The sequence below is a fragment of the Nomia melanderi genome, chromosome 4, assembly GCF_051020985.1.
Source record: "Nomia melanderi isolate GNS246 chromosome 4, iyNomMela1, whole genome shotgun sequence".
In the NCBI taxonomy this organism is placed as follows: Eukaryota; Metazoa; Arthropoda; class Insecta; order Hymenoptera; family Halictidae; genus Nomia; species Nomia melanderi.
The window spans coordinates 1,843,997-1,856,875 of NC_135002.1; the positions used below are offsets into that span (position 1 = coordinate 1,843,997).

Sequence of the window (12,879 nt, forward strand, 5' to 3'; positions counted from 1 at the left end):
GTAAGTAATTTCTTATAATTTCTCATATTTCATGTATTTTCTCTTTTTTCATCAAGTATTGTGGATGATTTGTCTATTCTAAAAACACCATTATTTTATTTTTAGCTATAAACATACTAGGATCTCCTGGAGAAAATATGAAAAACGACAAAAAATTACAAAATTATCAAGGAAAAATACTTCCTGGGCTCCCTATAGGACACTCAGCATTTCAACCCTTTGCACTCCAGAGTCTCTAAGTCATCAAATGATTTGACACAGCAGAATTGTAAACTCTGATATTTAACATTAAACTTCGTACAATGCATCAATGTACGAAATATCGAAAGAAAATCGTTCTCTTCTTCAATGCATGTGAGATTTCTTAATTCAATCTAAGAAAATGTCTGCATCTCATTAGGAAATACTGAATATTTCCGGTGACTTCTGGAGTGCAAAGGGTTAAGGGTTGAACCGAGCTACTTTAGTTGAAATATAAAAATACGCGTGCGTATAATTCGTAGTCTACGAGTCGGATGTTTCGTCAGATAGTAACGCTAATTTAAGTTTAGTTATCTAGGGTTAATCCGGACCCGTCCTCCGCGAGCTCGGTCTCTTTGCCTGCGCGCGTGCATGACTGGTTAGGTTTCTTCCTCTTTCCCTTCGTCCCTCCGCAACGTCTCGCATCGCGTCTTCTTCGGCGATCGTACGCGATTCGCTCGTCTACCTTCAGCCGTCAGACTTCGACGTTGCCCGACGAGGCAACGCCGGCCGTTTCCTCGTCCTGCCTCGCGGTTCGCGTTCGACCCCTCCTTTTTCGGGCGAGCGGCCCTAAAACGTTCAATTCCGAAAGTTCGAATCAAATTTCTTCTCAGTCGAGCACGCTCATCGAAACGCTGTCCAATCCGATTCCAATTTGTCGGACGTACGTCCCTTAGGCGTCGCGTGACAATCCTTCCCGAACTGACCCCTGACGGACCGGAAGTAGTTCCAGTTTTCGCGGAAAATAACGGATGACGAGAAAGAAATTTATGGAAGTGACCTAACGCAACATTTAATCGGGCTAAACCTATCGAGTTAAATCGACTTTTGAGATTCTATAGCAACTTCAACGGTGCATCGAGATTAATTGATTTGTAATGGATTAATTTCGATAATTTCTCAGAGACTTTTTGATGACTGCAAACAGAAGAGAGGAAACAAAATAGCTTTGTTCCTTAATACGTTAAGCGCCATGTCAGTCACTGGTGACTGACGCGTCTGAATGACTAAAAAACAATCGTAACACACAAGACAACCGATGTGAAATAAAAATGTTTAATAAGGTAACTACGTTGATAACAGTGTAACGCGAACGTTGCAACGCCAAACAATTCATAATCATTCCTACTTTTCTTTGCTACGAAAGACAAACTCTATGGGAAAACGCTTAAGATTTTCGTGGCGTTTAACGTGTTAACGAAACATCCTCTACCTCATCATAGAACGTTGAAATATTTCCGGTGAAAACCCACTGAGTGGGTTAACCCTTGCCCTACAATGACTCATGAAGATTTCCAAACTAATTTGACAACAATGTTGTTCATTATCCACGGATCAAAGCACATTACTTCGCTATCATCAATGTATATCTTCAAATGAACCTTCCGCTCGAAGTAGAACAGAAAATTTCGCTACTTTTCTTCGAAATTGCTAGTAAAACGTTCCACGATCCTAGTAGCGAAAATGAATAGTACGTCAAGGGGTAAATCGCGATCCGCCGATGCCTCGTGGCCGTCGAGGACGAAGAAAGGAGAGACGAATCAAAGCATCAAGCACATTACTTCGCTATCATCAATGCATCATCTCCAAACTTACCTTCCGCTCGAAGTAGAATAGAAAATTTCGCTACTTTTCTTCGCAACTGCAAGTAAAACGTCCCACGATCCTAGTAGCGAAAATGAATAGTACGTCAAGGGGTAAATCGCGATCCGCCGATGCCTCGTGGCCGTCGAGGACGAAGAAAGGAGAGACGAATTCGGGCACAGGGTTGGGATCGCAGTCTGGTCTGCATCCGATCCGGTTCGGGGAAGTATTTACGCCGGGCGAAGGGAGGTCCTGCGAGGAGCAGCAGAAAAACGAGAGAAAAGAAAGGCGAACGGACGGGGTCTCTCTGCTCGCCAGCTGACGGTCTCGTGCCGCAACTCGAAACTCTTTGCGAAGATTCGATCGCTGGCATTTGGATATCGCGCGGGAGCCAAGCCGAGATCAAGAGAGACCGAGACCAAGACCAAAACCAGACTCGATTGTATCCGGACGGGTGACATCCGACCTTCCGCGACTCGTAACGGAGACGCAACCGGTTATCGCGCGACAAGATCGAAACCGTCGTCGAACACGACCGTTCCCTTCCGTCGAACAACATTTTCGCGGAAAGCCATCGACCGCGTAGGTACGCGTTGTTCCCCTTTCGCGATTCCCTCTTGGCCCGCTCGTTTCTCTTCCTCCTATTCTCGAGTCGGTGTGTATTGATCCGTCGAGTTTTCAAAAGTAAAATAGGTTATACCGTTGAATCCCGCGAAACTATCGTTTCGGATGAACGGCAACGAACGGCAAACGAACGGCAAACGAACGGAGGACCAAACGGTGAAGAACGGGGCGCGAAACCAAAAGAAACAGAGACGCTATGGGGGAAGGGGGAGGGAGGGATGGGGGATGGGACCACTGAATTGATAGACGGACGTGGAGAAAGAACCTCGCGCGACGCCTGCCTATGTATTATATTCACTTTGCTACCTATCTACATATCTGCGCATCTATATCTCTCTCTCTGTAGCCACGTATCTACATATTTATGTACTCGTATGCACACTTGCGCACGCAACGCACGCATAATGTATCAGACTGTAACGTATGAAATCATTTTGATCTTCGAGTTGTTTTAACAGCGTGGAAATTTTTCAGTTGGTTTCACTGGTGGTTTAATTAGTGGCTACTGGAAGATATATATTGTATGAAATCATTTTGATCTTCGAGTTGCTTTAACGGGGAGTGTTGAAATTTTTCAGTTAGTTTCACTGGTAGTTTAATTAGTGACTACTAGAAGATATATATTGTATGAAATCATTTTGATCTTCGAGTTGTTTTAACAACGTTGAAATTTTTCAGTTGGTTTCACTGGTGGTTTAATTAGTGACTACTGGAAAATATATATATAGTAATATATATAGTAATATATATAGTAATATATATAGTAATATATAGTAATATAGTAATATATATAGTAATATATAGTAATATAGTAATATATAGTAATATAGTAATATAGTAATATATATAGTAATATATAGTAATATAGTAATATATATAGTAATATAGTAATATATAGTAATATAGTAATATATATAGTAATATATATATTTTCTAGTAGTTACTAATAAAACTACCAGTGAAACTAAATTTAAATTTCAACGTTCCTCCTTAAAACAACTCGGATACTCAATGGTTACTCCATAGTCATTCGATGGGAAATATTGATTACCAAATAGCAGTTCATTCGAAGCTAATCCTACAAATCTGTTACAACCTAATACTTCATAAAACTTCCTCCGTGTACTCCTCATCATACTCACGCAACGTTCCATCACCGACGCCACACACCACCGTCCGTTCACGCGTGCAATAAAGAAAGCACGTCGGACAAAGGCGGCGCGGGGACACGCGCGTGCAGAGTCCCGAGCGGGTAGGTGGCATCGGCGAGCGAGTGTTCCTCCATGGAAAACCCTGAAAGCCGGCGAACGCGGCGAGAGAAGCGATCGAAGACGTTCGATGGCCGAACGAACGAACGAACGAACGAACGGTCCTCGAAAGCTCCATTAATCGTGGCGTGCGCTCTCTCGAAACACGATCCCGGGCCGCGTTCGATTACCCGATACGCGGGGAAGTTAAACACGGTAACGGGAGACTCCCGTATTCTCTTTATCTTGTCTCTGTTGGTATGGAAACGTGTTCAAAAACGCTTCCATCCGCTGCCGCCCTCGCGGCCCTTATATTCGAGTGTCGTCGATTCGAATCGGCGATAAAAGAACGTCGATTACGATCGCGATAAAAGAAGGAAAAAAGAAGAAAACGAACGACACCATCGAGCGAAGGGGGAGAGAAAAGCCGTGTTTGACCTCTAGCCAGCGATAGACTCGAATAGTCGAAACGCGCGTCAGCGTTCGAGCTTCTTTTCCCCGTGTATCGTATCGTTTCGTTTCGTTTCGTTTCGTTTCGTTTCGTTTCATTTCCATCCTTTCGATAGTTCTCATCCTATTTTAGCACCCTTTTCGGGACTGGCTACCCGAGGGAATCAATAACCGACGAGGAAGCGACTGTAGATTCGGGTACCGGCGGAGAGAAGGGGAACCCAAGGAACCAAAGAGTACCGAGGGGCGTCGCGCGTCGAGTAGAAGAGCTCCCCGCCGTGCCGGGCCGGGAGGGTGTTAGAGGGTGCAACAGGGACCGCGAACTTTAGGGTGGAGGTGGCACGCGAGAGAGTCGGAGCTTGGCCCCGCCTCCGGCACGCGACCAGCACGCGACCAACGCCATCGACCACGTCGTCGGCTCGGGCCACCGCCGTCGCCACCGCCGCCGCCGCCGCCACCACCGTTAACGTTACCGTTACCGTTACCACTGTTACTTCTATCTTGCCACGGGCTTCGTCGACGATTACGCGACCACCGGAGACCACCGTTCGCATTGCTTTTCGTTCGATCTTCCCTCCGTGCTCTTACGTTCTCCGTTTACCGGCCGTCCCCGTTCTTTCCTTTCCAACGACCTTCGATGTTTCAATCGTTCCTCGCTCTCCCAGATTCGAATCGTTTCCGTGCAGCTAGTAATCTACGGGTCCGCTACATGCATTGCGTGGATACTTACACGCCCTGTAATTACACGTATGTAACTATGGGAATGATCGCCTTTGGTAGCCTTCTATGGTGGGAGGTGTTGGGTGGAATTAGTTGACACTAGAGCTGAATTTCTTTGTAGTTGATAGCATCTGAGTTTTGGATGAATTTTGAATATTGCTTTGTAGATTCTTATCTAAGATTTTAGGGTAGGTGTTGAAACATCGTCTTTGGTAGCCTTCAGTGGTGGAAGGTGTTGGTTAGAATTTGAGCTTGATTAGAGCTGAGAACATTTCTTTGTAGAGTTGATAGGATTTGAGTTTCAGACGAATTTTGAACACCTTTGTAGAAGCTAGGATTTGAGTTTGTGTCTTCTCTGAACACTATAGCTGAGAACATTTCTCTGTAGTTGATAGAATCTGAGTTTTAGCTGAATTTTTAACATCTCTGTAGAATCTAGGATTTGAGTTTGTTTTACGCGTTAGGTGCTAAGCTTCTGGTTTCTCGAAGACGTCTCCGTAATCGCGGCCGGAAGAATCGAGTTCCAGTGTTAATTACGCTTATCCCTATAGGCATTTCACCATACCATGCTATTTACTCTCTCGCGCGCCCTGTACATGCACACACATATGTGCGGAGAGCTCCCGTGCAATCAATTCGGAACGTTCGTACTTGAAAGCAAATATAAAACTCGTCTTTTCTTCTCCCCATCGTTCCCCGTGCCTTCCGCCCTCTCGGTCCTCCCGCGCGCTCCGCGCGTCAATCGGATATCGCTGCAATAGATTTCCATCGTCGCGTGATTATCGCTCGATTCGATTCGAGTCCACCCGAATTCCGTGCGAGCGAATCTCGAATTAGCTCGAAACCATTTTTCCCCGGGCAGATAAACACTCGCCGAGGAAACGGGCCGCGTCCCGAGCGCGCGATGAATACATCTGACCTGGCTTAACCCGGGATAATCGAAAATATGAAAACCAGTCGGCATTCGGTTAAGTTCGGAGGCTGGGAGAGCCGTCGAGTGGCGCACTGTACGCGGCCCGTGAACCGGAGAACCATGGGCGTTGCTCGGGTAGTAGCGATTCATTCCCCTCTTTATCGTTCCTTCTACTCCAACTTTATACAGCCGCCCACCGCCGCTCCGCGCCGCGCCGCTCCGACCCTTCTTCCCCCACCCTCAACCCCAATCCCAAACCCGCCTTGCCCCTTCTGGCGGCGGCGGCGGCGGCGGCCAACTACCACCCACTCTCATTTTAAACTTTCAAAGGAAAAAAGCTAGAAATACTTTAACTCGAAATGAAATTTCAAAAGGATGGAAGGGGCCGACAACGATTCCCTCTCCAACCAACAACCCTCTCTACTTCTTTCTTCCACGTTGCAACCACTGAAAAATATGTAATACGAATTCAGACACTCTTCCTTCGAACTCGTTTAACCGGCTGGCCGTCGTTCTTCGTCTGACCCGAGACGTGCGTTTTTTCATCTCCACTATTTACCTATAATCTATTTTACACGATTATTTCAGCGTACGTGCGTTATACAAATCATTTCGACGTTGGCTCAATGATTCAGTGGAAACCTTAACCCTCCATGGACATTTTTGTTCGCGAGTAGAAGAAAATCTGTGCAGTAGAAAATTAATGAATATTCATGTATGAATGCGAATTGACAGTGTATTCAATAGTTTCCATAATTCCGTTAATTAATTTTAATGACGTGAAACTTTCACGCCTGAGTGTGTAGAAGTTGCAGTTAACTGATTACTTCATTTTATTCACCACCTTGAGTGTGAAATGTTGATTTATTTCATCTTGTTGATTTATTTCAAGATGCTAATATACAAGCTACAATGACAAACTTTCACGTCTGAGCGTATCAAAGTTGCAGTTAACCGATTGCTTCATTTTATTCACCACCTTCAGTGCAAAATGAAATAAATCAACAAAATATACTGATGTGTGACTTCATGGTTACATGGACCCACAGAGGGTTAAGTTTCTTTTTTTGTTATTCATACTGGGACCTGCTTCCTCCATTTTTGTAATACACTGTATTTATTCTTCATTAATATTTAATTCGTCGATCCTTACAAGAGAATACTTGGGAAATCGATTCGAGTATCGAAACGTTTCCTTGGGAAAGAGGCGTTTAAGCTGCCTAATACCACAGTGTTTATATGAGATATAAATATATACGACATCTTCCAACTATTTTACAAAATATAATTACTATAGAGTTTCACTTAAATTATGATCATATACTACTGTCTTCTCACTCTTCTCCGCGTCCCCCGCGAGATGCCTTTCATCTACGGAAACAGATTATGCTCGTGTGCAGAAGGGAACTGTCTCATCTTTTCCAAAAGGGGAAAGAGAAAAAGCAGGAATAAATGACGAAACAGAGAAAAAAGAGAGAGAGATGCATTGTTTTCTTACCGATAAGATCGAGGTTGATCCGTTGTGTAATAAGGTAGAGAGAGAGAGCTGACGAAAGTCGTAACATCTTCGTCCGTCCAGTCCATAAGAGGAAAATGTATTTGTACGCTAGGAAAGGAGTCGGCACTCAACTGTGCAACACGCTCGTAGACTTCTTTCTTGTTATCATTCGATCTCCTGCCGAGCAGCAATATTCGTAGTTCTGGTCTAATTGTAATCCTTTTATTACTTCCCAGACTGCACAACTCCACGTTGTACCTATCGAAACGGCTCAGTCCAATAAATCCGATTCGGTCTCTTACTGTTGCGCTTTCCAAAACAGTTGCTCCACCTACCTCTGGCTAATCTCCTGAAGAAACCTGTTCATATCCGTTCTCGAATCATCCGATTGTTCCAAATAGATTCCGTGCAGTTTCGTTTCCGAAGGATGCCCGAGTTTCTCGACAGCGACGCGAGCAAGGTGCACCGAAATCACCGACTCCGCGCTGCCGTCGAAATACACCCAGACGTCTTCTGGTTTTCGGTAATGTTTTCTGTAAAAAGAACAAGAGACAAATTGATAAATCCATTGGCACCGGGAATCTAATGGCACGAGTAAGAGAGCCTTTTTTCCATTTCAAGATGCATTACAGGAATATTTCGAAGGGCTTTTCGTAAATCGATGGACGTTTTAATGTGTCAAGCAACTTCTCGTATTTGCTGAGAGAATCAATGTGAGGGGTTCGATCGTAACGCACTAATACTGCGCTGGAAATCTGGGAGCAAAACATTTTTCTAGCTGCTTCGGTGTCCCTCTCGTCCTCACTCTCTATGGTGACACGCGCTTTGTAATACCTGAAAGAAACATTTCTTGACTTGTAAAGGTCCACGGTTATTGGCAACAATGCGTTAAATGGATCCGAGTCAACGCTGAACGTTCCACCAGGTTTGTTCATTTATTGCTTTTCGTTTCTCCTTTGGTTTTATTACCTGTTACATTCTGGATACGATCCGAATGAAACATTGGGATAGTTCTGTACAACGTCGTTTAAGATGTGCGCAAAGGAATCTTCCCCTGCATTTATAAAAACTTCTGCGGTTGCAAAACGTTTGTATCCAGCAAACAATTCCTATAAACATCTCTTATAACTGGTTCCCTCGAACACACGAGCGACAACAACATTTCTAGTTGAGAATAGTTTACCTTGCATAAAGACTGAAAAGAAGATTCAAAGAATTTGGGTGACCCAGGGAAGATATAAACATTTTCCACTACTACGCACGGATAAGGAAACGTTTCCCCTGTAACTTCGTTCGTTCCGAATTTAAAGGTAGATTTCTTTGGAATCTATAATACGGTTGGATGAATTGCTTTCTGTTTCGAGTTTCCCTTGTGCTGTTTTACTGTAACTGGTACTTACATATGCCATTTTATACGCAGGGGAAGGAAAGCTGTTACAACCGAATTGATTCTTTATTATATCCACCAATCTTGGATGGTAATGTAGCGTATCGTTGAAACCCAATGCCACAGCTGCAGAATAAATTGCGTTTATCGAGGTGTATAGTCTTCGAGTGGTTTCACATAATTACCTTCGTACGTAACATCGTCGTGAGTTGGCCCTATACCCCCGGTAGTAAAGACGTAATTAAAGTTCGCAGAAAAATATTTGATTGCTTTCGCGATATCTTCAACGTTGTCTTGGATGATCGCGATCTACAACCGAACAGTGTTATAAATCTCTCGCGTGTATAACATCGATATATGCCACACTGACGATCGCACAGTATATATGTAAACACGTGGAAACTAACTTTCTGAACTCTGATTCCATGCTTGTACAGCAAACTGCTTGCGTAAAAAGAATTAGTGTCTTTCACTTGTGCCTTCAAGATTTCATCTCCGACGACTAAAAAGAACAAAATTCTTTAATGCGAGGAGAAGCGAGACGCATGTGAGTGCAAAACTGCCAGTCGCATAGGTTATTCTTATTGTTGTACCAATTATTCCAGCAGTCGGGTGTTCCCCACTACTTTTGCCATGTACCAACATTACCCTCGTGTTACTCGATGCATGGTACCTTGACGAAATATTTACTAGATACCGCCGTAACTGTATCATAATCAATCAACTTCGTAATTAACAACTATCGAACACCACTGTTCCCAGCGAATCGCCACACGTCTCGTAACTAAAAGTGTTTTGTATCAACCAGATACAATTCTATATCTACTACCTAACGGGAGACTATCATATTGATACATGCAGCATTTTCTTATGTTCAGTTCACTCTATGAGACTGGTATAAAGTTTGTATTAAATTTTTAAATACAGGATTAAATAGAATTCGCAAGGTAGTCTGTAAATTGTCGTAAAAATCATTGGCACAGTAAAAACGATATTTGGACAGCTGGCACCACCTGTGGTAAAATGTTTGAACCCTGATTGAATTTTGAAGACTTTTTTAAGTTATTTCGCAGTGGACTTGGAATATTTCAGTAAACTGCCGGATCGCCGCAATAGATGGAACTCCGAACAATTCCGCAGTTCCATTCATTCAAATCAGTCGGTGGATTGTTGAAAATTTCATGAATGTTCAAAGTAGTATGGAAATTTTCAAAGTTAAATTTATCCCGATAAGTAACCAGAGTGAATATTAATAGAACTCGAAAGAATAATATTAACCTCGGAACTGCGCACAAATATCCCTTTGTTTCCGCATCGTTTTCATTTTACGTTCTCGTCGAAATGGCCAGCGCAAAGTTACGCGAGACTGCTTTGAATTCCCCGAAACTGCTTTATAAGTTTTTACTGAGAGAATGTGAAAAGTTACCGAAGGATGCACAACAGTTTTATAAACATTCGATTAAGCAGGTGAACTTCATGCTGTCTACTAGAGCGAAGAAATGTACCTCCTTGCATCCACGTGATTTAACAGACAGTTTCATTCAAATTTTCGAGCATTTCCTTAGAATAGTTGCGTACGTAAGTACCCAAGTGCCTACTACTTAAGCAATTATTGTTCGTAGAGTTATAAGCAACACATAATCGAACCGGACGAGGAACGTGTGCAACAGATAATGAAAAAGGCAGTGCAAGACGCGGAATGGATCATCAATAAGGTACATGTTTATACAATCTTTTTCAATCGATGCATTAGTTTGATGAATTATTTTTTCCATATGATTTTTAGTATTGTAAAACGGAACAAACAGCAAAGTCTAAGGAGAAATAAAGAAGCTAATACATTCCCTTGGACATAGATGCTTCTAATTGTTTTGTTCTCCACTTATCGAGAAATCTGTATAGTTGTGTTACAAGAATGGAATTTACGACATTAACGAGTGTAGAAACCAACTTCAATGAGTCACAGTTTTGGCAAGCCATTGACATTTGGTATCATAATCCTCAAGTTGCTAATAGAAGACTGTTAACATGCGTGGAACTATTAAATGTCGAAGTTGACTGCAATATAACTGAGATTTTTCTAAATATTTGTGCCTTGGATCTCTCTTCTGTAACTGCAGCACCTAATGAGAACAGTGTAGATATAAAGAAGCTACTGGACACATTATGTATTGCAGACAAGGTTTCTGCTCCAACGTCTAAACCTAATATTCTCCTGCATGTGAGAAAACAGTTACCTCGTGTACCAAATTTATTCTCCTGTTGCATTGAGTTCTCCTTGTTGGAAAAAGAAGAAAATCGGGTGATAAATATCCACAAATCCTTCTGTACAGAGAAGAAATCTCTAGGTCCACAAAGACCATACGCGATACAGCAAGGGAAAGATGGTTACACATCAATAAGCGTGTATCAATTGGAAAACTCATTAGAGGATTGTAGTCTAGATTGGTTGAAAACTAAGTTCTTCCCATGTATGTTAAAGTGGATGAGAGCCATACCAAAGGCTGCAGCATCCCATCTGCCATCGTTGAGTCTCATCTCAGCGGAAAGATACGCGACATTGTATTGGGAATTAAAAGAAAAGTATAGCACAGAATTAATCAAGAATTGGCCGGAAAATACGGATCCGCTGAAATTCGTTTACGAAGATATCGCTATTGCTACTTACTTATTGCTATTATGGGAGAAAGAAAGATTGGAGAGAGGAACTCAAAATTTACAGTCGTTTGTGGATTTGGGCTGTGGCAATGGTTTACTTGTGCACATTTTATTCAGCGAAGGTCATCGCGGCTTAGGAATCGACTTACGTAGAAGAAAAATTTGGGACTTGTATCCTCCTGAAACACCGCTCCAGGTAGTGTAAATTCCATTAATCCCTTGCCCTACAGTATCATGTCAAATTCGTGGTGAAGATTTCCAGTAGAATTTAATAAACACAAATATTCAGTTCGTTCGAATGCAAGTTACATATTATTCCTCTGTCATCAATGAGTATACCTCAGAGCACACATTGACATAGAACAAAATTGGAATTTTCTCTTATTCTCAATCAAATATTAACAACAAAGCAGTTAGATCCATCAAAGTACCATAATATTTAATAAACGAATAAAGCATAGTTTCCTATATTGAGCTTTTTATTTTCCACAGGTCTGTACGATTATCCCATCCTCTGCAACTGTGTATCCAGGATTCGATTGGATTATAGGCAATCATTCGGATGAATTGTCACCCTGGATTCCAGTGATCGCTGCACGTAGTTCCACTGACTGTCGTTTGTTCCTGCTACCTTGTTGCCCGTACGAACTCGACGGTACAAAATACCAAAGATACTCAGCCGCGAAGAGCCAGTACTCGGAATACATTGACTACCTGAAACACGTGTGCAACGTGTGTGGCTTCAGAACGTACATCGACAAGCTGAGAATCCCATCCACGAAACGAATCTGTCTAGTCGGGTGGGAGAGGACAGGCGACGACGACGTTGAAGCGAAGGAAAATCGCATCCGAGAGATGATAAGCGCAAAAGCAACACTGATTCAACAAGAAAACAAGACGGACGTGCATTTAAATGAAGGCTCCCATGTAAACGGATGGACATGTGACTTTAAACCAAGGGACACCGTGGAAAAGGTACGGAACTGCACGCAGCTGGAGAAAACGTTGATCGCTAATATCGTCAACATCGTGGCGAATCAGTTGCTCGAAAACGGTCGCCTGATTTCCCTCGACGAGTCCACGAAGAAAAATTGGAACGCTGGTCGACGTCTCGATTTGCGGCAATTAGCAGAGTCCATTCCGCGAGAAAGTCTGATACGCCTGCGCAAAGAATGCGGGGGTCTGCAGACGTTGCTAAAAAATCACAGTCACGTGTTCCGAGTGATGCAAGGGAAAGTCGAGTTCCGAGTACCGGGGACAGAGGTGCACGAAAAATCGAAGAGAAAGAAATCGTCGGTTAGAAGGAAGGTGAAGCCTTGCTGGTTCCACGAGCGTCACCCTAATGGCTGCCCCGTGACCGAGGCGAATTGTGCTTACAAACACTGAGTTATCTTGACCTTTAAAGTGTCCTCGATTCTCAATGTGTACGTACGAAATCTATTTTCCTTTCAATTTTTATACGAACACGATTGTACATCAAGAACGCCCTTGTATTTCTCGTGAAAATATAGTCCATCAGTCATACATCAACGACACGTATATATAGAGGAAGAACGAC

General features: G+C 42.9%; 2 protein-coding genes across 17 annotated transcripts in view; one reads left to right on the plus strand and one right to left on the minus strand.

Annotated features, from left to right (window-relative positions):
* Nucleotides 1-12,879, plus strand: part of LOC116428335 (putative tRNA (uracil-O(2)-)-methyltransferase) — a 34,434-nt gene that overhangs the window by 17,644 nt on the left and 3,911 nt on the right. For 5 of the 14 annotated variants that reach the window (XM_031979856.2, XM_031979851.2, XM_031979849.2 and 2 more), the window contains 3 exons: nt 10,286-10,378; nt 10,450-11,517; nt 11,814-12,851. In XM_031979856.2, coding sequence (XP_031835716.2) covers nt 10,579-11,517; nt 11,814-12,707 — 1,833 coding nt within the window. In that variant the 5' untranslated portion in view covers nt 10,286-10,378; nt 10,450-10,578 and the 3' untranslated portion in view covers nt 12,708-12,851. Of the gene's footprint in view, nt 1-105; nt 2,666-4,278; nt 4,426-8,831; nt 9,211-9,411; nt 9,682-9,706; nt 9,861-10,285; nt 10,379-10,449; nt 11,518-11,813; nt 12,861-12,879 lie in introns of those variants that run through there. The other 9 variants (XM_031979850.2, XM_031979857.2, XM_031979859.2 and 6 more) reach the window with 9 other exon arrangements.
* On the minus strand, nt 4,817-9,406 carry LOC116428336 (FAD synthase). 3 transcript variants are annotated; one of them, XM_076367113.1, is made up of 10 exons: nt 9,257-9,406; nt 9,071-9,165; nt 8,849-8,972; nt 8,677-8,789; nt 8,460-8,603; nt 8,246-8,385; nt 7,907-8,110; nt 7,612-7,809; nt 7,277-7,534; nt 4,817-4,880 (listed from the first exon to the last, which is right to left on the minus strand). In XM_076367113.1, exons 1-10 carry the CDS (start codon nt 9,375-9,377, stop codon nt 4,832-4,834), a joined length of 1,446 nt encoding a protein of 481 aa, XP_076223228.1. In that variant the 5' UTR covers nt 9,378-9,406; the 3' UTR covers nt 4,817-4,831. The 3 variants fall into 3 exon arrangements, with proteins under 3 accessions (XP_076223228.1, XP_031835722.2, XP_031835721.2); XM_031979862.2 differs by lacking the exon at nt 4,817-4,880 and adding an exon at nt 6,895-7,149; XM_031979861.2 differs by lacking the exon at nt 4,817-4,880 and adding an exon at nt 6,895-7,194.